The 26,691-nt window shown below is 48.7% G+C and overlaps 1 protein-coding gene across 1 annotated transcript in view; it reads right to left on the minus strand.

Moving 5' to 3' along the window:
- MDN1 (midasin AAA ATPase 1) overlaps window positions 1–26,691 on the minus strand; it is a 695,825-nt gene that overhangs the window by 641,079 nt on the left and 28,055 nt on the right. Inside the window, exons 4-5 of the mRNA XM_063916985.1 lie at window positions 19,578–19,685; window positions 19,303–19,495 (exon numbers count right to left, since the gene is read on the minus strand). Coding sequence (XP_063773055.1) covers window positions 19,303–19,495; window positions 19,578–19,685 — 301 coding nt within the window. The remainder of the gene's footprint in view (window positions 1–19,302; window positions 19,496–19,577; window positions 19,686–26,691) is intronic.

Raw genomic sequence — 26,691 nt, forward strand, 5'->3', positions numbered from 1 at the left:
TCACTGCCTGCCGCTGTGTGTTGTGTGTGGGAGCAATGGCGCGCAGCGTTACCACTGCACGTTACCTCTAAGAAGATCTGAAGTCTTCTGCCGCCTTTGAAGTCTATCTTCTTATACTCACCCGGCTTCTATCTTTCGGCTCTGAGGAGGACGGCGGCGCGGCTCTGGGACGAACAGCGAGAGGAGACCTGCGTTCCGACTCCCTCTGGAGCTAATGGTGTCCAGTAGCCTAAGAAGCAGGGCCTAGCATTTAAGTAGGTCTGCTTCTCTCTCCTCAGTCCCACGATGCAGGGAGCCTGTTGCCAGCAGGGCTCCCTGAAAATAAAAAACCTAACAAAATTCTTTCAGAGAAACTCAGGAGAGCTCCCTGTAATGCACCCAGTCTCCTCTGGGCACAGTATCAAATTGAGGTCTGGAGGAGGGCATAGAGTGAGGAGCCAGTGCACACCTATATCTAAAGTTCTTTAGTGCCCATGTCTCCTGCGGAGCCCGTGTATTTCCCATGGTCCTTACGAAGTCCCCAGCATCCTCTAGGACGCAAGAGAAAAGAACAGACTAGATTTTAAAAAACAAAAAATTAAAATTACAATGGAGCACTGGTTTTCATATTTATTATTTTAATCATCAGAACCCATAAGAATTAATTACAAAATGTGCCACCTGGTTAGATTATTATAATGCTCGTCTTCCGTTTAGCCATGACCTATGATCAGTCTATTGAGCGTTGTCCAGTGGTCTGGATCCAGGCCACTCCAGTGTCTTGCTTATTACTCTTGATATGTTTAGATACTTTTTATGTATTTATATATCAATAAACAGGACTGCAAACTGTAGTCAATTGCATACACCTATTAGCTAATTAAAAATAGGATTTTAATTACCTACCGGTAAATCCTTTTCTCGTAGTCTGTAGGGGATGCTGGGGTCCACATTAGTACCATGGGGTATAGACAGGTCCCTTGGGAGCCATGGGCACTTTAAGAGTTTAATAGTGTGGGCTTGCTCCTCCCTCTATGCTCCTCCTACCAAACTCAGTACAGATATTGTCCCCGAGGAGAGACTAACATACTTTGAGAGAAGGAAATACACTGAGACACACACACACACACACACACACACAAGAAAACCAAGATAACCAGCTTGAAACAATTCAGCAACGGCTGAACAACAGTACTTAACCAAGTAACAACGCAGTACTCAACTAAGTAACAATGCAGGAAAACAAAGCGCAGGGCGTGCGCCCAGCATCCTCTACGGACTACGAGAAAATAAGATATTACTTACCGGTAAATCTATTTCTCGTAGTCCGTAGTGGATGCTGGGGACTCCGTAAGGACCATGGGGATAGACGGGCTCCGCAGAAGACATGGGCACTTTAAGAAAGAATTTAGGTTCTGGTGTGCTCTGGCTACTCCCTCTATGCCCCTCCTCGAGACCTCAGTTAGAGAAACTGTGTCCAGAAGAGCTGACAGTACAAGGAAAGGATTTTGGTAATCCAGGGCAAGATTCATACCAGCCACACCAATCACACCGTATAACTTGTGATAAACTTACCCAGTTAACAGTATGAACAACAACAGAGCATCAGGTCAACCCTGATGCAACCATAACATAACCCTTATTGAAGCAATAACTATATACAAGTATTGCAGAAGAATTCCGCACTTGGGACGGGCGCCTAGCATCCACTACGGACTACGAGAAATAGATTTACCGGTAAGTAAAATCTTAATTTCTCTAACGTCCTAGTGGATGCTGGGGACTCCGTAAGGACCATGGGGATTATACCAAAGCTCCCAAACGGGCGGGAGAGTGCGGACGACTCTGCAGCACCGATTGAGCAAACACAAGGTCCTCCTAAGCCAGGGTATCAAACTTGTAGAACTTTGCAAAAGTGTTTGAACCTGACCAAGTAGCCGCTCGGCAAAGCTGTAATGCAGAGACCCCTCGGGCAGCCGCCCAAGAAGAGCCCACCTTCCTAGTGGAATGGGCCTTTAATGAATTTGGCAGCGGCAATCCAGCCGCAAAATGAGCCTGCTGAATCGTGTTACAGATCCAGCGAGCAATAGTTTGCTTTGAAGCAGGAGCACCAAGCTTGTTGGAAGCATACAGGATAAACAAAGACTCTGTTTTCCTGACCGCTAGCCGTTCTGGCTACATAAACCTTCAAAGCCCTGACCACATCAAGCAACTCGGAATCCTCCAAGTCAGTAGTAGCCACAGGCACCACAATAGGTTGGTTTATATGAAAGGATGAAACCACTTTCGGCAGAAATTGTGAACGGGTCCGCAATTCTGCTCTATCCACATGGAAAACCAGATAAAGGCTTTTATGTGACAAAGCCGCCAACTCTGACACACGCCTAGCCGAAGCCAAGGCTAATAGCATGACCACCTACCACGTGAGATATTTCAACTCCACCGTTTTGAGAGGTTCAAACCAGTGGGATTTCAGGAAACTCAACACCACGTTAAGATCTCAAGGTGCCACTGGAGGCACAAAAGGGGGCTGAATATGCAGCACTCCCTTTACAAACGTCTGAACTTCAGGTAGAGAAGCCAACTCTTTTTGAAAGAAAATGGATAGGGCTGAAATCTGGACCTTAATGGAACCCAATTTTAGGCCCAAATTCACTCCGGACTGTAGGAGGTGAAGGAAATGGCCCAGCTGGAATTCCTCCGTAGGAGGAGCATTCCTGGCCTCACACCAAGCAACATATTTTCGCCATATACGGTGATAATGTTGAGCGGTCACGTCCTTCCTAGCCTGTATCAGCGTAGGAATGACCTCATCCGGAATGCCTTTCTCTGCTAGGATCCGGCGTTCAACTGCCATGCCGTCAAACGCAGCCGCGGTAAGTCTTGGAACGGACAGGGCCCCTGTTGCAACAAGTCCTGTCCTAGAGTTAGAGGCCACGGGTCCTCTGTGAGCATTTCTTGCAGATCTGGATACCAAGTCCTTCGTGCCCAATCTGGAACAAAGAGTATTGTTCTCACTCCTCTTTTTTCTTATTATCCTCAGCACCTTGGGTATAAGAGGAAGAGGAGGAAATACATAGACCGACTGGAACACCCACGGTGTCACCAGGGCGTCTACAGCTATCGCCTGAGGGTCTCTTGACCTGGCGCAATACCTCTGTAGCTTTTTGTTGAGTCGGGATGCCATCATGTCCACTTGTGGCAGTTCCCACCGACTTGTAATCTGCGCTCAGACTTACTGATGAAGTCCCCACTCTCCTGAATGGAGGTCGTGTCTGCTGAGGAAGTCTGCTTCCCAGTTGTCCACTCCCGGGATGAACACTGCTGACAGTGCGCTTACGTGATTCTCCGCCCAGCGAAGAAATCTGGAGGCTTCCGCCATCGCCACTCTGCTCCTTGTGCCGCCTTGGCGGTTTACATGAGCCACTGCGGTGATGTTGTCTGACTGAATCAGAACCAGTTGGTCGCGAAGCTGGGTCTCTGCTTGACGTAGGGCGTTGTATATGGCCCTTAGTTCCAGGATGTTGATGTGAAGGCAAGACTCTTGACTTGACCACAGACCTTGGAAATTTCTTCCCTGTGTGACTGCACCCCAACCTCGGAGGCTTGCGTCCGTGGTCACCAGGACCCAGTCCTGAATGCCGAATCTGCGGCCCTCGAGAAGGTGAGCACTCTGCAGCCACCACAGGGGTGACACCCTGGCCTTGGGGGATAGGGTGATTAACCAATGCATCTGAAGATGTGATCCGGACCACTTGTCCAGTAAGTCCCATTGAAAGGTCCTCGCACTGACACCTGTTTTGGTTTTAATAGGTTCCTGACCAGTGTCATGATTTCCTGAGCTTTTTCCATCGGGAGATAAAACTTTTTTCTGTCCTTTATCTAGAATCATGCCCAGGAAAGGCAGACGAGTCGTAGGAACCAACTGCGACTTTGGAATATTTAGAATCCAGCCGTGTTGCCGTAACACTTCCAGAGAAAGTGCTACACTGATCAGCAACTGCTCTCTTGATCTCGCTTTTATGAGGAGATCGTCCAAGTATGGGATAATTGTGACTCCTTGCTTCCGCAGGAGTACCATCATTTCCGCCATTACCTTGGTAAATATTCTCGGTGCCGTGGAGAGACCAAACGGCAACGTCTGAAATTGGTAATGACAATCCTGTACCACAAATCTGAGGTACGCCTGATGAGGTGGATAAATGGGGACATGAAGGTATGCATCCTTTATGTCCAGAGACACCATAAAATCCCCCCCTTCCAGGCTTGCGATGACCGCTCTCAGCGATTCCATCTTGAACTTGAACCTTTTCAAGTATATGTTCAGGGATTTTAAATTCAGTATGGGTCTGACCGAACAGTCTGGTTTCGGGACTACAAACCTGGTCGAATAATAACCCCTTTCCTACTGAAGGAGGGGAACCTTGACCACCACCTGTTGAAGATACAATTTGTGAATTGCAGTTAACACTAATTCCCTCTCGTGGGGGGAAGCTGGAAGGGCCGATTTGAGGTATCGGTGAGGGGGCATCTCTTCGAATTCCAGCTTGTATCCCTGAGACACAATCTCTATTGCCCAGGGATCCAACTTGGAGTAAACCCACTTGTGGCTGAAATTTCGAAGACGCGCCCCCACCGGGCCTAGCTCCACCTGTGGAGCCCCAGCGTTATGCGGTGGATTTTGTAGAGGCCGGGGAGGACTTTTGTTCTTGGGAACTAGCTGTGTTATGCAGCTTCTTTCCTCTGCCCCTGCCTCTGGCAAGAAAGGACGCACCTCAGACTTTGTTTTTCTGTGATCGAAAGGACTGCATTTGATAATACGGTGCTCTCTTAGGCTGTGAGGAAACATATGGCAAAAAATTTGACTTTCCAGCAGTAGCTGTGGAGACCAGGTCCGAGAGACCCTCCCCAAACAATTCCTCACCCTTGTAAGGTAAAACCTCCATATGCCTTTTTGAGTCGGCATCACCTGTCCATTGCCGAGTCCACAGGACCCTTCTGGCAGAAATTGACATAGCATTTATTCTAGAACCCAGCAGACTAATGTCTCTTTGAGCATCTCTCATATAAAGGACAGAGTCTTTAATATGCCCCAAGGTCAACAATATAGTATCCTTGTCTAAGGTCTCAATTTCCTCAGATAAGGTATCCGTCCATGCTGCTACAGCACTACACACCCAGGCCGACGCGACCGCCGGCCTCAGCAAGGTACCCGAATGTGTATAAATGGACTTCAGGGTAACCTCCTGTTTGCGATCAGCAGCATCTTTGAGGGTAGCCGTATCCTGTGACGGCAGGGCTACCTTCTTGGATAAGCGTGTTAAAGCTTTGTCCACCTTAGGGGAGGATTCCCAGCGTAACCTGTCCGTTGGCGGGAAAGGATACGCCATGATAATCCTTTTGGAAATCTTCAGTTTTTTATCTGGAGATTCCCAAGCCTTTTCACATAACTCATTTAGCTCGTGTGAGGGGGGAAAGGTTACCTCCGGTTTCTTTTCCCCATACATATGCACCCTCTTGTCAGGGACTGGGGTTTCCTCTGTGATGTGCAACACATCCTTAATTGCTATAATCATATAACGGATGGCTTTAACCAATTTAGGCAGTAACTTTGCATCATCGTAATCGACACTGGAGTCAGAATCCATGTCGGTATCTGTGTCAACAATTTTGGATAGTGGGTGCTTCTGAGACCCTGACGGTCTCTGCGACATAGTATCAGGCACGGGTTGAGACCCTGACTGTCCTGAGGCTTCAGCTTTTTCTAACCTTTTATGTAAGGAATTAACATTATCATTTAAAACCTTCCACATATCCATCCAATCAGGTGTCGGCGCCGTCGGCGGAGACACCACATTCATTTGCTCCCGCTCTGCTTCCACATAGCATTCCTCGTCAAACATGTCGACACAAGCGTACCGACACACCACACACACAGGGAATGCCCTTTTTGAAGACAGTTCCCCACAAGGCCCTTTGGAGAGACAGAGTATGCCAGCACACACCCCAGCGCTATAAACCCAGGAATAACACAGTAACTTAATGTTAACCCAGTAGCTGCTGTTTATATTGATTTTTGAACCTAATTATGTGCCACCCCTCTCTTTACCCTCTTCTACCGTGTATCTGCAGTGGAGAGCCTGGGGAGCTTCCTCTCAGCGGAGCTTTGGAGAAAAAAATGGCGCTGGCGAGTGCTGAGGAAGAAGCCCCGCCCCCTCAGCGGCGGGCTTCTCTCCCGCTTAAATGTACAATTTTTGGCGGAAGCTCATACATATATACAGTGCCCAACTGTATATATGCTAAACTTTTGCCAGAGAGGTCCCAATTGTTGCCCAGGGCGCGCGCGCCCCCCGCACCCTTACAGTGACCGGAGTATGTGAGGTGTGTGGGAGCAATGGCGCAAAGCTGCAGTGCTGTGCGTTACCTCAGTGAAGAACGGAGTCTTCTGCCGCCGATTTGAAGTCTTCTTTGCGTCGGCGGCGCGGCTCTGGGATCGGACGGCGAGGGTGAGAGCCTGCGTACGATCCCTCTGGAGCTAATGGTGTCCAGTAGCCTAAGAAGCAGGTCCTAGCTTCAGAGAGTAGGGCTGCTTCTCTCCCCTCTGTCCCTCGATGCAGGGAGTCTGTTGCCAGCAGAGATCCCTGAAAATAAAATACCTAACAAAATACTCTCCCTCAGCAAACTCAGGAGAGCTCACTGAAAAGCACCCAGCTCGTCTGGGCAGAGTATCAAACTGAGGTCTGGAGGAGGGGCATAGAGGGAGGAGCCAGAGCACACCAGAACCTAAATTCTTAAAGTGCCCATGATTCCTGCGGAGCCCATCTATCCCCATGGTCCTTACGGAGTCCCCAGCATCCACTAGGACGTTAGAGAAAAAGGATTTACCGGTAGGTAATTAAAATCCTATTTTCTCTTATGTCCTAGAGGATGCTGGGGTCCACATTAGTACCATGGGGAAGTACCAAAGCTCCCAGTATGGGAGGGAGAGCGCGGAGGCTCCTGCAGAAAAGATTAACCAAACTGAAGGTCTTCAGGAGGCCAAAGTATTGAACTTTTAGTACTTAGCAAACGTGTTCGATCCTGACCAAGTAGCCGCTCGGCAAAGTTGTAAAGCCGAGACACCCGTGGCAGCCACAAAGGAAGAACCCACCTTACGAGTAGAGTGGGCCTTAACGGATTTTGGGCACGGCAAGCCTGCCGTAGAATAAGCATGCTGGATAGTACACCTGAGCCAGCTAGAAATAGTCAGCTTAGAAGCAGGTCACTCAACTATGTTGGGATCATAAAAGGACAAACAGAGTGACAGACTTTCTGTGACGAGAAGTTCTCTTTACATAAATCTTCAAAGCCCTTACAACATCCAAGGATTTTGAAGTAATTGAGTCCGTAGCCACTGGCACCACAATAGGTTGGTTGACATGAAAAGCCGACAACCTTCGGAAGAAATTGCTGACGCGTCCTGAGCTCAGCGCTCTCTTCATGGAAAATTAAGTAGGGGCTCTTGAAGGACAATGGCCTCAACTCCAACACGTCTAGCAGATGCCAATGCCAAAAGTGTGACTGCCTTCCAAGTGAGAAATTTGACTTCAACCTCCTGTAAAGGTTCGAACCAATACGACTGCAGGAACTGCAGCACTACATTAATATCCTAAGGTGCCGTAGGAGGCACAAAGGGAGGCTGGATGTGCAGAACCCCTTTAAAGAAAGTCTGAACCTCAGGGAGGACACCCAATTGTTTCTGGAAGAAAATGGACAAAGCCGAAATCTGGACTTTTATTGAGCCCAAACGCAGGCCCACATCCACACCTGCTTGCAGAAAGAGGAGAAACCGCCCTAGTTGAAACTCCACTGTAGGAAACTTCTTGGATTCACACCAAGACACTAACTTTTTCCAAATTCGCTGGTAAATGTTTAGACGTTACTCCTTTCCTAGCCTATATCGGGTAGGAATAACCTTGTTCGGAATGCCCTTCCGAGCTAAGATCTGGCGTTCAACCTCCATGCCGTCAAACGTAGCCGCGGTAAGCCTTGATAAGCGAACGGCACCTGTTGCAGAAGGTCCTCGCGGAGAGGAAGAGGCCTCGGATCTTCCAGCAGTAAATTCAGAAGATACGCGTACCAATCCCTTCTTGGCCAGTCCGGAGCAATGAGGATCACCTGGACTCTTGTTCTTTTTATTAGCTTGAGAATCCCTGGGATGAGTGGAAGTGGAGGAAACACGTACAATGACTTGAACACCCACGGAGTTGCCAGGGTGTCCACCGCCACTGCCTGTGGGTACCTTGACCAGGAACAATACCTCCGAAGCTTCTTTTTGAGGCGGGAGGCCATCATGTCGATTTGAGGCACCCCCCAAATTCTTATCACCTCCGTGAACACCTCTGGATGGAGGCCTCATTCCCCTGGATGGAGAGTGTCTGCTGAGGAAATCCGCTTCACAGTTGTCTACGCCCGGAATGAAGATTGCCGACAGCGCCAACGCATGTTTTTCTGCCCAGAGGATGAATCTTGTTACCTCTGACATTGCAGCTCTGCTCTTCATTCCGCCTTGTCGGTTTATGTAGGCCACCATCGTTACATTGTCCGACTGCACTTCAATGGCTCGATCTCGCAGAAGATCTGCCACTTGAAGAAAACCATTGTACACAGCTCTTAGTTCCAGAATGTTTATTGGAAGACCGGATTTCAGGTCGGACCACCTTCCTTGGAAGGTTTTCCCTTGAGTGACTGTGCCCCATCCCTGGAGACATGCATCTGTAGTTAGAAGGATCCAGTCCTGATTCCCGAACCTGCAGCCCTCCAGAAGATGAGACATCTGCAGCCACCAGAGGAGTGAAATCCTTGCTTTCGGTGACAGACGAATCCTCAGGTGCAAATGTAGATGAGACCCCGACCACTTGTCCAGGAGATCCAGTTGGAAGAATTGAGCATGAAATCTTCCGTACTGTAGAGCCTGTATGAGGCAACCATCTTCCCCAGAAGGCAAATGCACTGATGAACTGATACTCGGGTTGGCTTTAGGACATCCCGGACCACTGTTTGAATCACCAACGCTTTCTCCTTCGGCAGAAACACCCTGTGTCTAGGATCATCCCTAGGAAAGACAATCTCCTTGTCGGCTCCAAATGTGACTTTGGAAGGTTCAGGATCTAACCATGTTCCCTGAGCAGACGAGTCGTGAAAACAATCGACTGCAACAACTTCTCCCTGGTCGATGCCTTTATCAGCAGATCATCCAGATATGGAATTATGTTAACCCCCCGTCTGTGGAGGAGAACCATCATCTCTGTCATTACCTTGGTGAACACCCTCGGTGCTGTGGAGAGGCCGAATGGCAGTGCCTGAAATTGATAGTGACTGTCTAACACTGCAAATCTGAGATAGGCCTGGTGCGGCAGCCAAATCAGAATGTGGTGGTACGCATCCTTGATATCCGGTGATAGCAGATATTCCCTCTCCTCCAGACCTAAGATCACCGCTCTCAGAGACTACATTTTGAATTTGAATACCCTCAGATAAAGTTTTAGCGATTTCAAGTTCAAAATTGTTCTGACCAAACCATCCGGTTTCTGTACCACGAAAAGATTCGAATAGAAACCCATGTGTTGCATATGAGGTGGAACTGGAACAATGACCTCTGACTTTTCCAAATTTCGGATGGCTTCCTGAAGGATAGCCCTGTATGTCATTAAAGCCGGCAAGCCTGATTTGAAGAACCTGTGAGGCGGGACTTCTTGAAACTCCAATCTGCACCCCTGCGACACAATATCCTGTACCCAGGGATCCAGGCCGGACGACACCCGGACGTGGCTGAAACGTCTGAGCCTCGCACCCACCAGCCCATCTTTCAGGATTCGCGGTCCACTGTCATGCTGAGGATTTTGAGGAACCAGAGGCAGGTTTCTGGTCCTGTGAGCCTGCGTGAGCAGGCTTTTTGGATTTTGCACGACCACCTCTAAAGAAGGTGGTATAAGGCTTGGACTTTTTTGTCTTACCAGTCCGAAAGGACTGCAATGTAGAGGAAGAAAATTGTTTCTTCGTAGAAGGAGTAGCTGAGGGAAGAAAAGGTGACTTTCCCGCGGTTGCCGTGGAAATCCATGCATCCAATGCTTCCCCAAATAGAGCCTGACCTGTGTAGGTTAGGTTCTCCACACTTCTCCTGGATTCCACGTCTGCAGACCATTGGCGTAGCCAGCGTCCCCTGCGAGCTGAAACAGACATGGAAGATTTCCTTGCAGTCAGCGTACACAGGTCCTTCATGGATTCCACCATGAAACCCGCAGAATCCTGTACGTTACGTAAAAACAGTTCAATGTCACTTCAGTCCATTGTATCTAAGTCCTCTAGTAATGTGCCTGACCACTTTACTATAGCTTTAGAAATCAATGCACAGGCAATAGCAGGCCTTAAAACCACCCCTGAAGCCGTGTATATGGATTTGAGCGTAGTGTCAATCTTACGATCAGCCGGTTCTTTTAACGCGGTAGATCCAGGGACAGGTAAAACCACCTTCTTTGACAGTCAGGAAACAGATGCGTCAACTATGGGTGGGTTTTCCCATTTTTTTCTAGCCTCCTCAGGGAAAGGATAGACAACCAAAACCCTCTTGGAAATCTGGAATTTTTTCTCCGGGTTTTCCCAGGATTTTTCGAATAAAGCGTTTAATTCTTAGACGCAGGGAAGGTTAGCGAGGCTTTCTTATTATCAGTGAAGTAAGCCTCCTCAACCTGCTCAGGTGTTGTGTCAGAAATGTTTAACACATCTCTAATAGCCTCAATCATGAGCTGCACCCCCTTAGCCAGGGATGCCGCCCCCCTCAGCCGTGTCAGAGTCGGTATTCGTGTCATCTCGCATAATCTGGGCACTTTTTTGTGGGAATATGCTACGGGATTTTGAAGGAATAGGTACAAAAATGGACCAAACTGCCATAGACTTCTTTAATACCCGAGTTTCAGTCTCAGTATAAGCTACCCTAGTAGAGATCATTACCTTAAAAGAGGTCAACCACTCAGGCTCAGCAATAGGGATCTGAGACAAAACATTACATTCCTGTGTACATGGAATGGATTCCTCCTGAGAGGAAATGCCCTCTGTAGCATAAGACAGTCCCTATACATGGCTATGTGAGAAACATACACACACACACACACACACAGGAAAATGTCAGACACAGTTTTCCCCCAAGTATGCCACAGAGAAACACAGAGCTTGGAGCCAGCCCACACACAGCGCTTCCAAAGGTAGATATATACAACTACCTGGCACTGACTGTTGACCTTAATAGACCCTGAACATGGCGCTGCTTCCCGCTCTTCACTTCTTTATACTGCCCTGAGGAAATGGGCTGGAAGCGTTACCGAGGTCCCTGACAGCCTTGGTGACCAGTGTAGGGAATAGGCGCCCCTCATAGCACCGCACTGTGTACCGCTGAGCCTCCGGAGCGCAGTTAGTAATGCGCTCCAACCATGTTGCCGCCATCTTCACATCGGCTCCCCTCTTGCTGTGGGGGCCGGTGACTCACTCGCCACTGAAATCTTCTGGCTCTGTTAAGGGGTGGCGGCATGCTGCGGGAGTGAGCGGTCGCCTCGGGCGGTTAACGATCATCACCCTCAGGAGCTCAGTGTCCTGTCAGCGGAGATAGTGGCCATTAACCTCTCAGGGTTGGACACTACTTCCCCTTCCTAAGTCCCAGGAAGCAGGGAGGCTGTTGCCAGCAGCCTCCCTGTGCCTAACTCTAATAAAAACAACAAAACTAGAAAAACTCCTATGGAGCTTCCCTAGCTGTGACCGGCTCCTCCAGGTACATTTTCTAAACTGAGTCTGGCAGGAGGGGCTTAGAGGAAGGAGCCAGCCCACACTATCAAACTCTTAAAGTGCCAGTGGCTCCTAGTGGACCCGTCTATACCCCATGGTTCTAATGTGGACCCCAGCATCCTCTAGGACGTAAGAGGGGAAAAACTAAGTGGTTGTTGCGCTGGCTGCACCATGCAGCAACTTGCTGATCACAGACAGGTACACGTGCAGTATTAGGACTCTAGTAAGCCCATTCAGTATGGACTGTAATAATTATGCACATAAAGGGTAATTCAGAGTTGATCGCAGCAGCAAATTTGTTAGCAGTTGGGCAAAACCATGTCCACTGCAGGTGTGGAAGATACAACATGCGCACAGAGTAAGATTTGGGTGGGTTATATTGTTTCTGTGCAGGGTAAATACTGCCTGCTTTATTTTTACACTGCAATTTAGATTTCAGTTTAAACATATCCCACCCAAATCTAACTCTCTCTGCACGTTATATCTGCCCCCTCCTGCAGCACACATAGTTTTGCTCAACTGCTAATAAATTTGCTGCTGCGATCAACTCTGAATCACCCCCATAGTCTCAGCTAACAGTGCATCGCATCAAACTGATATTTTTCATAAAAAGTGGTGTTTCTGGACATTTACTGCTTGATATTACTTACATTTTCATTTACTCATAGAATCCCTCCCCACACCTCAGCACCCAAGCGTGAACACTAGCTACTTAAACATGCTGAAGACCAAGGCTTCTAGAGGAGTTTTTTTTTGTTTTTTGATACCAGTATAATGAGGTTCCAGCTCCTTCAGTCCCTATCCAACTCCCATGGTGTACAACAGCGATTATCAACCAGTGTGTGAGCAGTCTCTATGTTTGCCGCCGCCAGCTAGAGATGCCTGCCAGAGAGATCCGCTGCTGCCCGCCAGCCAGAGAAACCAGCAACCGCCGCAAACCGCAGCTCAGGTAATGCTGTGCACTTCCAAGAGCGGCCTGTGACCTATGGTGACTCACAGGCCAAGCGCGCAACGTCGCATTCCTGCCTGGAGTGCCCGCCCACCCACTTGCCAATGCTGCTCCTCCATCCATGCTGCCTTCTCAGCGGTCATCACAGTTGCAGGTTATAAATTAAAAAAATAATAAGAATTTACTTACCGATAATTCTATTTCTCATAGTCCGTAGTGGATGCTGGGGACTCCGAAAGGACCATGGGGAATAGCGGCTCCGCAGGAGACTGGGCACAAAGTAAAAGCTTTAGGACTAGCTGGTGTGCACTGGCTCCTCCCCCCACGACCCTCCTCCAAGCCTCAGCCAGGATACCGTGCCCGGACGAGCTTACACAATAAGGAAGGATTTTGAATCCCGGGTAAGACTCATTACCAGCCACACCAATCACACCGCACAACTTGTGATCTGAACCCAGTTAACAGCATGATAACAGAAGGAGCCTCTGAAAAGATTGCTCACAACAACAATAACCCGATTTTTGTAACAATAACTATGTACAAGTAATGCAGACAATCCGCACTTGGGATGGGCGCCCAGCATCCACTACGGACTATGAGAAATAGAATTATCGGTAAGTAAATTCTTATTTTCTCTAACGTCCTAGTGGATGCTGGGGACTCCGAAAGGACCATGGGGATTATACCAAAGCTCCCAAACGGGCGGGAGAGTGCGGATGACTCTGCAGCACCGAATGAGAGAACTCCAGGTCCTCCTCAGCCAGGGTATCAAATTTGTAGAATTTAGCAAACGTGTTTGCCCCTGACCAAGTAGCTGCTCGGCAAAGTTGTAAAGCCGAGACCCCTCGGGCAGCCGCCCAAGATGAGCCCACTTTCCGTGTGGAATGGGCTTTTACAGATTTTGGCTGTGGCAGGCCTGCCACAGAATGTGCAAGCTGAATTGTACTGCAAATCCAAAGAGCAATCGTCTGCTTAAAAGCAGGAGCACCCAGCTTGTTGGGTGCATACAGGATAAACAGCGAGTCAGATTTTCTGACTCCATCCGTCCTGGAAACATATTTTCAGGGCCCTGACTACGTCCAGCAACTTGGAATCCTCCAAGTCCCTAGTAGCCGCAGGCACCACAATAGGTTGGTTTAAGTGAAATGCTGAAAACACCTTCGGGAGAAACTGAGGACGAGTCCTCAATTCCGCCCTGTCCGAATGGAAAATCAGATAAGGGCTTTTACAGGATAAAGCCGCCAATTCTGACACGCGCCTGGCCCAGGCCAGGGCCAACAGCATGACCACTTTCCATGTGAGATATTTTAACTCCACAGATTTAAGTGGTTCAAACCAATGTGACTTTTGGAATCCCAAAAAAAAAAACTACATTGAGATCCCAAGTGCCACTGGAGGCACAAAAGGAGGCTGTATATGCAGTACCCCTTTTACAAACGTCTGAACTTCAGGGACTGAAGCTAGTTCTTTTTGGAAGAAAATTGACAGGGCCGAAATTTGAACCTTAATGGACCCCAATTTCAGGCCCATAGACACTCCTGTTTGCAGGAAATGTAGGAATCGACCAAGTCGAATTTCCACCGTCGGGCCTTACTGGCCTCGCACCACGCAACATATTTTCGCCAATTGCGGTGATAATGTTTTTGCGGTTACATCCTTCCTGGCTTTGATCAGGATAGGGATGACTTCATCCGGAATGCTCTTTTTCCTTCAGGATCCGGCGTTCAACCGCCATGCCGTCAAACGCAGCCGCAGTAAGTCTTGGAACAGACAGGGTCCTTGCTGGAGCAGGTCCCTTCTTAGAGGTAGAGGCCACGGATCCTCCGTGAGCATCTCTTGAAGTTCCGGTTACCAAGTCCTTCTTGGCCAATCCGGAGCCACGAATATAGTGCTTACTCCTCACCATCTTATCAATCTCAGTACCTTGGGTATGAGAGGCAGAGGAGGAAACACATACCCTGACTGGTACACCCACGGTGTTACCAGAGCATCTACAGCTATTGCCTGAGGGTCCCTGGACCTGGCGCAATACCTGTCGAGTTTTTCCCAACGGTTTATAATCCTGTGGAAGACTTCTGGGTGAAGTCCCCACTCTCCCCGGGTGGAGGTCGTGCTGAGGAAGTCTGCTTCCCAGTTGTCCACTCCCGGAATGAATACTGCTGACAGTGCTATCCCATGATTTTCCGCCCAGCGAAGAATCCTTGCAGCTTCTGTCATTGCCCTTCTGCTTCTTGTGCCACCCTGTCTGTTTACGTGGGTGACTGCCGTGATGTTGTCCGACTGGATCAACACCGGCTGTCCTTGAAGCAAAGGTCTTGCTAAGCTTAGAGCATTGTAAATGTCCCTTAGCTTCAGGATATTTATGTGAAGTGATGTCTCCAGGCTTGACCATAAGTCCTGGATATTCCTTCCCTGTGTGACTGCTCCCCAGCCTCGCAGGCTGGCATCCGTGGTTACCAGGACCCAGTCCTGAATGCCGAATCTGCGGCCCTCTAGAAGATGAGAACTCTGCAACCACCACAGGAGGGACACCCTTGTCCTTGGTGACAGGGTTATCCGCTGATGCATCTGAAGATGCGACCCGGACCATTTGTCCAGCAGGTCCCACTGGAAAGTTCTTGCGTGGAATCTGCCAAATGGGATTGCTTCGTAGGAAGCCACCATTTTACCCAGAACCCTTGTGCATTGATGCACTGAGACTTGGCTCGGTTTGAGGAGGTTTCTGACTAGCTCGGATAACTCCCTGGCTTTCTCCTCCGGGAGAAACACCTTTTTCTGGACTGTGTCCAGGATCATCCCTAGGAACAGAAGACACGTCGACGGAACCAGCTGCGATTTTGGAATATTGAGAATCCAATCGTGCTGCCGCAACACTATCTGAGATAGTGCTACACCGACCTCCAACTGTTCCCTGGATCTTACCCTTATCAGGGAATCGTCCAAGTAAGGGATAACTAAAATTCCCTTCCTTCGAAGGAACATCATCATTTCGGCCATTACCTTGGTAAAGACCCGGGGTGCCGTGGACCATCCCTACGGCAGCGTCTGAACTGATAGTGACCGTTCTATACCATAAACCTGAGGTACCCTTGGTGAGAAGGGTAAATTTTGACATGAAGGTAAGCATCCTTGATGTCCCGAGACATCATGTAGTCCCCTTCTTCCAGGTTCGCAATCACTGCTCTGAGTGACTCAATCTTGAATTTGAACCTCTGTATGTAAGTGTTCAAAGATTTTAGAATCGGTCTCACCGAGCCGTCTGGCTTCGGTACCACAATAGTGTGGAATAATACCCCGTTCCCTGTTGCAGGAGGGGTACCTTGATTATCACCTGCTGGGAATACAGCTTGTGAATGGCTTCCAAAACTGCCTCCCTGTCCGAGGGAGACGTCGGTAAAGTCGACTTTTGGAAACGGCGAGGGGGAGACGTCTCGAATTCCAATATGTACCCCTGAGATATTACCTGAAGGATCCAGGGGTCTACTTGCGAGTGAGCCCACTGCGCACTGAAATTCATTGAGAACGGGCCCCCGCCGTGCCTGAGCTTGTAAAGCCCTAGCGTCATACTGAGGGCTTGGCAGAGGCTGGAAAGGGTTTCTGTTCCTGGGAACTGGCTGATCTCTGCAGCCTTTTTTCCTCTCCCTCTGTCACTAGCAGAAAAGAGGAACCTTTTGTCCGCTTGCCAACAAAGGACTGCGCCTGATAATACGGCGTCTTATTTTGAGAGGCGACCTGGGGTACAAACGTGGATTTCCCAGCTGTTGCCGTGGCCACCAGGTCTAAAAGACCGACCCCAAATATCCCCTTTCAAAGGCAATACTTCCAAATGACGTTTGGAATCCGCATCACCTGACCATTGTACTGGTAGAATTGGACAACGCACTTATACTTGATGCCAGTCGGCAATTATTCCGCTGTGCATCATGCATATATAGAAATGCATCTTTTAAATGCTCTATAGGCAATAATATACTATCATTATCTAGGATATCAATATTTCCAGTCAGGGAATCCGACCATGCCAACCCAGCACTGCACCTCCAGGCTGAGGCGATAGCTGGTCGCAGTATAACACCAGTATGTGTGTAAATACCTTTTTTTTGGATACCCTCCTGCTTTCTATCAGCAGGATCCTTAAGGGCGGCCATCTCATGAGAGGGTAGAGCCCTTGTTCTTACAAGCGTGTGAGCGCCTTATCCCCCCTAGGGGGTGTTTCCCAATGCATCCTAACCTCTGGCGGGAAAGGGTATGCAGCCAATACTTTTTAAGAAATTATTAATTGTTATCGGGGGGGAAACCCACGCATCATCACACATTTTATTTCTCAGATTCAGGAAAACTACAGGTAGTTTTTCCCTCACCGAACATAATACCCCTTTTTTGGTGGTACTCGTATTATCAGAAATGTATAAAACATTTTCCATTGTCTCAATCATGTAACGTGTGGCCCTACTGGAAATCACGGTGGTCTCTTCACCGTCGACACAGGAGTCAGTATCCGTGTCGGCGTCTGTATCTGCCATCTGCCTGATGGCCTATGAGACGTCTGGACAGGCACAAGCTGAGTAGCCGGCTGTCTCATGTCAACCACTGTTTTTTTATATAGAGCTGACACTGTCACGTAATTTTCAACAGTACATCCACTCAGGTGTCGACCCCCTAGGGGGTGACATCACTGTTACAGACACTCTGCTCCGCCTCCACATCATTTTCCTCCTCATACATGTCGACACACACGTACCGACACCCAGCACACACACAGGGAATGCTCTGATAGAGGACAGGACCCACTTAGCCCTTTGGGGAGACAGAGGGAGAGTTTGCCAGCACACACCAGAGCGCTATATATGTATAGGGACAACCTTACAATAAGTGTCTATCCCTTATAGCTGCTTATATCTGTTATTTTGCCAAATAAGTGCCCCCCTCTCTTTTTTACCCTGTTTCTGTAGTTGCAGGATGCAGGGGAGATTCTGGGAGCCTTCCTGCCAGCGGAGCTGTGTGGGAAAAATGGCGCCCGTGTGCTGAGGAGATAGGCCCCGCCCCCTTCACGGCGGGCTCTTCTCCCGCTTTTTACTGGAAAACTGTCAGGGGTTAAATACATCCATATAGCCCAGGAGCTATATGTGATGTATTTTTCGCCAACTAAGGTAAATTCATTGCTTCCCAGGACGCCCCCCCCCAGCGTCCTGCACCCTCAGTGACCGGAGTGTGAAGTGTGCTGAGAGCAATGGCGCACAGCTGCAGTGCTGTGCGCTACCTTATGAAGACAGGAAAGTCTTCTGTCGCCGATTTATGGACCTCTTCTTGCTTCAGCATCTGTAAGGGGGCCGGCGGCGCGGCTCCGGGACCCATCCATGGCTGGGCCTGTGATCGTCCCTCTGGAGCTAATGTCCAGTAGCCTAAGAAACCCAATCCACTCTGCACGCAGGTGAGTTCGTTTCTCTCCCCTAAGTCCCTCGATGCAGTGAGCCTGTTGCCAGCAGGTCTCACTGAAAATAAAAAACCTATTTAAACTTTTACTCTAAGCAGCTCAGGAGAGCCACCTAGATTGCACCCTTCTCGTTCGGGCACAAAATCTAACTGGAGGAGGGTCGTGGGGGGAGGAGCCAGTGCACACCAGCTAGTCCTAAAGCTTTTACTTTGTGCCCAGTCTCCTGCGGAGCCGCTATTCCCCATGGTCCTTTCGGAGTCCCCAGCATCCACTAGGACGTTAGAGAAAATAATAAATGTATGTGTGTGGAATTACTGTGGGGTGGTGGCCAGCAATGTTTGAAAATACTGGGGGGGCAGTGAGTGGAATTATTATGCGAGTGGAATTACAATGGGGGGGCAGTGTGTAGAATTACTGGGGGTACAGTGAGTGGAGTTTTTATGGGGGGCAGCATGTGGAATTATGGGAGGCAGTGAGTGGAATTACTATGGGGAAGTGTGTGGAATTACTGGGGGAAAAGCGTGTAGCATGATTATGGGATTGATATGTTTTACCAACAAACGGGATGCTGGCTGTCAGTATACCGACAGTGGCATCCTCTGTCAGAATACCAGCAGCAAGTCCTCTCGCGGTCTCGATGCGCTCACCACGCTTCAGACTCGGCGGCTCGCTTCAGGTTATATTCCCGCTCATTTGGTGGCGTGGTCCACCAACAGAGAGCGAAAACCCTGTGGAGTTCGGGATTCCACTTTCACTGGCTGTCGGGATTCCAGCATCGGACTCCTTAACGCCGGGATCCCAACAGCAGGTATTTTAACTGCATCCCATTATTAAAAATCTGTGGGGGCGAAAGCATTTTTTTTTTTTTTTTTTTTTTATTACTGCCGGGGCCAATGTGTTTGTATTACTTTGGGGGGCAATGTTTTTTCCACTGTGGGGCACTGATGGTGTGCCTTAGCAATTTTAAAGTCTTGTCGGTGTGCCGCAAGTTGAAAATCACTGGTGTACAGTATCCCATAGATAAATACACATATATCCATATACATTTAATTCAAATGAATCCTTGAAATTCAATTCATATTTAGTGTACAGCGTGTTGACTTATCTCTCAACAAATGGAACTTACCTGCTCTCTATTCTTAAGCAATTTTTTAGTAAGTGTTATTCCACAAACTGCCACGACCCGTGAACAAAGATCACCAGATACAATCTGGCCCTTGGTGTATTTTTGGCTGTTGTCTTTGTGCCACAAGGACTTCTCTTGATTGGTCATATTAATTCCCTGCTCAATGCCCTGACCATGCAGCTCATCCAACCACCTATAAATAGGAAGAAGTGTCATTAGTCCAGTTATTCTCAGCAGAGGTATCATTATGATACAAGAGAAAAAAAAATACTTACTGAAGCTTGAAATTAATTAATTCATCTGCATTAAACAATTTCTTCAGAAATATTTGCCTGTTTTCATCAGACATACAGGTAACCAGAGCCAGGCAATGAGCAGTGTACCTGAAAAGAAATGCAAACAGAAAAAAAATATATATATTTATGCTAGCACTTTGGTTTCTCAATAAATAATAACAAAGCCAAAATGACCTTAGTAAAAACAAATTGTAATATTACTAAATTACTGCAGCAATGATAACAATAGATGCTATTTTAAAAAAACTAATCTAAATCAATAGATGGTAAAATCATGCGCAAATAGGCATTCATTCTTCTACAAACCCCTCGTCCTTAATGATGTGCTCCATCGTTTCTGAACCAAGAGCTCACAGTTTATTTGGTACAGGTAACAAGAAGGGAACCTCCATCCCTAAATGCAGAATGTAAACCCTGAAGTTGCTGTGATACTTGCAAGAGCTCTCCCCCATAAAATAGGATTTTAATTACCTACCGGTAAATCCTTTTCTTGTAGTCCGTAGAGGATGCTGGGGTCCATATTAGTACCATGGGTTATAGAAGGGTCCACCAGGAGCCACGGGCACTTTAAGACTTTGATAGTGTGGGCTGGCTCCTCCCTCTATGCCCCTCCTGCCAGACTCAGTCTAGAAACTGTGCCCGAGAAGACGGACAAACTTAGAGAGAAGGATTTTACACAGATAGTGGGGAGATTCACACCAGCTCACACATACAAGGCAAACCAAGCTAACCAGCTTGAAAACTCAGCAACGGCTGAACAATGGCGGTCATTCAGAGTTGATCGCTAGCTGCATTCGTTCGCTGTGCGGTGATGAGGTAAAAAAAAAGTCACTAATGCGCACGCGGCGCAATGCGCACTCGCAAAGTACTATCACAACGAACTACGTACTTTCACTCAAGGTCTAGCGAAGCATATCAGTCGCACTGCTGGCCGCACAGTGATTGACATGAAGTGGGCGTTTCTGGGTGTCAACTGACCATTTTCAGAGTGTGTTTGAAAAAATGCAGGCATGGCTGGGCGAACGCAGGGCGTGTTTGATGTCAAAACAGGAACTGAACAGTCTGAAGTCATCGCAAGCGCTGGGTAGGTATGGAGCTACTCTAAAACTGCACAAAATAAATTTGCCGCCGCTCTGCGATCCTTTCGTTCGCACTTCTGCTAAGCTAAAATACACTCCCAGTGGGAGGTGGCATAGCGTGTACATGGCTGCTAAAAACTGCCAGCGATCGATCAACTCGGAATGACCACCAATATTACTTAACCAAGTAAGAAAAACAGTACTTAACCAAAAACAAAGCAGTACTGAACTAAGTAACCACTGCAGGATCACGAAGCGATGGGTGGGCACCAAGCATCCTCTACGGACTACGAGAAAAGGATTTATCGGTAGGTAATTAAAATCCTATTTTCTCTTACGTCCTAGAGGATGCTGGGGTCCATATTAGTACCATGGGGATGTACCAAAGGTCCCGGATCGGGAGGGAGAGCGCGGAGGCTCCTGCAGAACTGATTGACCAAACTTTAGGTCCTCAGAGGCCAAAGTATCGAACTTGTAGAATTTAGCAAACGTGTTCGACCCAGACCAAGTAGCTGCTCGGCAAAGCTGTAAAGCCAAGACACCCCGGGCAGCCGCCCAGGAAGAACCCACCTTACGATTAGAGTGGGCCTTTAACAGATTTTGGACACGGCAACCCTGCCGTAGAATACGCACGCTAGATAGTGACGCTGATCCAGCGAGAGATCGTCCACTTAGAAGCGGGACACCCAATTTTCTTGAGATCATACAGGACAAACAGAGCGTCCGATTTTCTGTGACAAGCAGTCCTCTTCACATAGATTTTCAGAGCCCTAACAGCCAAGGACTTTGACGGAATTGAGGAGTCTGTAGCAACTGGCACCACAATAGGTTAGTTAATATGAAAAGCAGACACAACCTTTGGAAGGAACAGCTGATGCGTCCGGAGCTCAGCTCTATCTTCATGGAAGATCAAGTAGGGGCTTTTACAAGACAAAGCCCCCAACTCAGACACACGTGTAGCAGAGGCTAAGGCCAACAAAGTGACAGCCTTCCACGTGAGAAACTTGACCTCAACCTCCTGTAGAGGGTCGAACCAATCCGATTGGAGGAACTGTAACACAGCGTTAAGATCCCAGGGTGCCGTAGGTGGTACAAAGGGAGGCTGGATGTGCAGAACCCCTTTCAAGAAAGTCTGAACCTCAAGGAGGGAAGCCAGTTGTTTCTGGAAAAAAATGGATAAGGCTGATACTTGACCTTTACAGATCCCAACTTCAGGCCCGTATCCACACCTGCTTGCAGAAAAAAGGAGAAACCATCCTAGTTGAAACTCCACCGTAGGAAACATCTTGGATTCACACCAAGATACATACTTTTTTCAAATGCGATGGTAACTCCTTTCCTAGCCTGTATCAGGGTAGGAATAACCTTGTTCGGAATGCCCTTCAGAGCCAATATCTGGCGTTCAACCTCCATGCTGTAAAACGTAGCAGCGATAAGTCTTGATAAGCGAACGGCCCCTGTTGCTGTAGGTCCTCCCAAAGAGGAAGAGGCCTCGGATCTTCCAGCAGTAGATACGCGTACCAAGCCCTTCTTGGCCAGTCCGGAGCAATGAGGATTTCCTGAACTCTTGTTCTCATTATGAGCTTTAGAATCCTTGGAATGAGTGGAAGTGGAGGAAACACGTACAATGACTGGAAGACCCACGGAGTCACCAGGGCCTACCTCCGAAGTTTCTTGTTGAGACGGGAGGCCATCATGTCTATTTGAGGTACACCCCAAAGATTTGTCACCTCCGTGATCACCTCTGGATGGAGGTCCCACTCTCCTGGATGGAGATAGTGTCTGCTGAGGAAGTCCGCTCCCCAGTTTTCCACTCCCGGAATGAAGATTGCTGACAGCGCCAACGCGTGCCTTTCTTCCCAGAGGATGATTCTTGTTACCTCTGACATTGCAGCTCTGCTCTTCATTCCGCCCTGTCTGTTTATGTAGGCCACCGTTGTTACATTGCCAAACAGCACTTGAATGGCCCGATCTTGTAGAAGACCGTTTTATATTGCCCTTCGTTCCAGAATGTTGATTAGAAGAATGGATTCCAGACCTGACCACCTTCCTTGGACTTTGAGACTTGCATCCATGGTTAGAAGGATCCACCCCTGAATCCCGAACCTGCGGCCCTCTAGAAGGTGAGGCAATTGTAGCCACCACAGGAGTGAAATCCTGGCTTTTCGGCGACAGACGAATCCTCTGGTGCATGTGCAGATGAGATCCCGACCACTTGTCCAGGAGGTCCAGTTGGAAGGACCGTGCATGAAATCTTCTCTACTGAAAAGCCTCGTAGGAGGCAACCATCTTCCCCAGAAGGCGAATGCACTGATGAACAGATACCCGGGTAGGCTTCAAGACATCCCGGATCATACTTTGGATCAGCAACGCCTTTTCCACCGGTATAAATACCCTCTGCACTTCTGTGTCGAGTGTCATCCCCAGGAAAGAAACTCCTTGTCGGCTCCAAATGTGATTTTGGAAGATTCAGGATACATCCATGTTCCCTGAGCAGTCGAGTCGTGAGAGCAATGGACTGCAACAACCTCTCCCTGGAAGATTCCTTTATCAGCAGATCGTCCAGATAAGGGATTATGGGGGTCATTCAGAGTTGTTCGCTCGCTAGCTGCTTTTAGCAGCCGTGCAAGAGCTAAGCCGCCGCCCTCTGGGAGTGTATTTTAGCTTAGCAGAAGTGCGAACAAAAGGATCGCAGCACGGCTACAAAAAAAGATTGTGCAGTTTCTGAGCAGTTTCTGAGCAGCTCCAGGCCTACTCAGCGCTTGCAATCACTTCAGACTATTTAGTTCCTGTTTTGACGTCACGAACACGCCCTGCGTTTGGCCAGCCACGCCTGCGTTTCCCCCTACACGCCTGCGTTTGTATCTGACACGCCTGCGTTTTTCCCCACACACTCCCAGAAAACTGTCTGTTACCTCCCAGAAACGCCCACTTCCTGTCAATCACTCTGCGGCCAGCAGTGCGACTGAAAAGAGTCGCTAGACTTTGTGTGAAACTACTTCGGCTGTTGTGAAAGTACGTCGCGCATGCGCATTGCGCCGCATGCACAGAAGTTCCGCTTTTTTGCCTAAACGCTGCGCTGCGAACGAAAACAGCTAGCGAACTCGGAATGACCCCCTATATTCACCCCCTGCCTGCAGAGGAGGATCATCATCTCTGCCATTACCTTGGTGAACAACCTCGGTGCTGTGGAGAGGCGAAACAGCAGTGCCTGGAACTGAGTGACAGTCCAACAGCGCAAATCTCAGATAAGCCTGGTGTGGTGGCCAAATCGGAATGTGGAGGTATGCATCCTTGATGTCTAAGGATACCAGAAACTCTCCCTCCTCCAGCCCTGAGATCACCAGTCTCAGAGACTCCATTTTGAACTTGAACTCCCTTAGATAAGGGTTTAGCATCTTCAGGTTCAAAATTGGCCTGACTGAACCATACAGTTTCTGTACCACAAAGAGGTTTGAATAGAAACCCTGGTTTACCAGATGAGGTGGAACAGGAATAATTACATCTGACCTTTCCAATTTGTGAATGGCTTCCTGAAGGATAGCCCTGTCTGACAGCAAAGCTGGCAGACCTGATTTGAAGAACCTGTGGGTTTGGAGCCCTTGAAACTCCAGTTTCTACCCCTGGTACACAATATCCGGTACCCGGGGATCCAGACCGGACGACACCCAGACGTGACTGAAACGTCTGAGCCTCGCTCCCACCTGCCTTTCTCCAGGCAGGGAGGTCCACCGTCATGCTGAGGATTCTGAGGACACAGAGGCAGGTTTCTGGTCTTGGGAACCTGCAGGTGCCGGTTTTTTGGATTTAGCTCGGCCACCCCCGAAGAAAGTGGTAGGAGTCTTGGACTTTGTAGCTTTGCAGACCAAAAGGACTGCACCGAGGACGTAGAAAAGGGTTTCGTCGTCGTCTGAGATGCTGAGGGAAGAAAGGTCGACTAACCAGCGGTTGCCGTGGAGAACCACGCATCCAATGCTTCCCCAAATAGAGCATGACCTGTGAAGGGTAAGGTTCTCCACACTTCTCCTGGATTCCGCGTCTGCAGACCACTGGCATAGCTAGAGTCCCCTGCGTGCTGAGACAGCCATGGACGACGTCCTTGCAGTCAGATTACCCAGGTACTTCATGGCCTCCACCATGAAACCCGCATAATCCTGTATGTTACGTAATAACAATTCAATGTCACTTTTATCCATAGAACCTAAATCCTCTAGTAATGTGCCTGACCACTTTACTATGGCTTTAGAAATCCATGCACAGGCAATAGTGGGCCTTAACGCTACTACTGAAGAAGTGTATATGGATTTGAGCGTAGTTTCAATCTTGTGGTCTGCCAGTTCTTTCAAGGCGGTAGACCCGGCACCAGTAACACCCCCTTTTTAGACAGTCTAGATACAGAAGCGTCTACTATTGGGGGGGGGGGTTGTCCCACTTTTCCTATCCTCCTCAGGGAAAGGGAAAAGCCACAAGAACCCTCTTTGGGATCTGGAATTTTTTCTCTGGATTTTTCCAGGATTTTTCAAATAATGCGTTTAATTCCTTAGACGCAGGGAAGGTCAGGGAGGCTCTTATTGTTTGTAAAGTAGGCTTGCTCTACCTGTTCTGGTGGTTTGTCAGTAAAATGGAACACATCCCGAATAGCCTCAATCATGAGTTGCATCCCTCTTGCCAGGGAAGCCTCACCCCGTCCCCCCCCAAATCCGCATCACCCTGAGTCGGTGTCAACCTGCCTAATCTGAGCAAGCGCACGTTTCTTGGGACACACCAGGTGATATTGAGGCAGTGGGGACAGAACCAGACAAAACCTCCACAGATTGTTTTAAAAGCTGTGATTCAGTCTCATAATTCGGAAGGCTGAGACAAAATATTACATTCCTGGGTACAAGAAATGGATTCCTCTGGAGAAGATACATATTCTGCCGCACAAGACACAGAGTCCCTGGACATGGCTATGTGATAATCAGCATACACAGACACACACAGGAAAATGTCAAACACAGATTTCCTCAAGTACCCTCAGAGAAACACAGAGATTGGAGCCAGCACATACAGCGCCCCAGTAAGCAGTGACAGAGTAACTGCCTGGCGCTGACTGTGTACCTTAATAGATAACACAGTGAAATTACAGCCTCCCCCCCCCCCACTTCTACAACTCCCTGGTACAGCACAGGATAGCTTGAGTCGTGTAGAGGGAGGGTCAGCGCCCCCCCCCCCCCCCCCCCCGTCAACGTCTCTCAGTGATGAACTGCAGGAAGAAAATGGTGCTGGTGAGCTGCTGGGTCCGCTCTGAGAAGCTCCGCCCCCAAACATGGCGCGGCTTCCCGCATTTACAGGATTATACTAACCTGATAGGTTTAGTGACCAGTTTTTTAGGGTATATGAGCTGGCCCAGGGTACCCCTAACAGCGCCGCACCATATGTACCGCTGAGCCTCCGGAGCGCAGTGTCAATACTGCGCTCCCACCCTGATGCCACCATTCACCCCGGCTCCCCGCTTGTCGAGTCCCAGGACACACACTCACCACCGCAATCTTCTGGCTCTGTTAAGGGGTGGCAGCAAGCTGAGGGAGTGAGCGGTCGCCTTGGGGGCTAACGATCATCACCCTCAAGAGCTTAATGTCCTGTCAGCGGGGATAGTGGCCATTAACCTCTGAGGGTTGGACACTACGTGAGGGTAATCACCTACCTTACGTGTAGAGTGTGCAGAGACATTAGCCGGAATAGGGAGATCTGCATGAGAATAAGCTTCTGATATTACCATTCGTAGCCATCTTGCGAGCGTCTGTTTACTAGCAGGCCATCCTCTTCTATGGAATCCGTAGAGGATGAAGAGAGAATCTGTTTTCCTGATGGCACTAGTACGATCTATGTAGATTCTTAAGGCTCGGACCACGTCCAGCGACGCTTCTCCCGCAGATAGTCCCGATACCTGAAAAGCTGGGACTACAATCTCTTCATTCAGGTGAAACTTTGATACCACCTTTGGAAGATAGCTAGATCTCGTTCTGAGAACA

Source organism: Pseudophryne corroboree, chromosome 4 (assembly GCF_028390025.1).
Source record: "Pseudophryne corroboree isolate aPseCor3 chromosome 4, aPseCor3.hap2, whole genome shotgun sequence".
NCBI classification, from domain to species: domain Eukaryota; kingdom Metazoa; phylum Chordata; class Amphibia; order Anura; family Myobatrachidae; genus Pseudophryne; species Pseudophryne corroboree.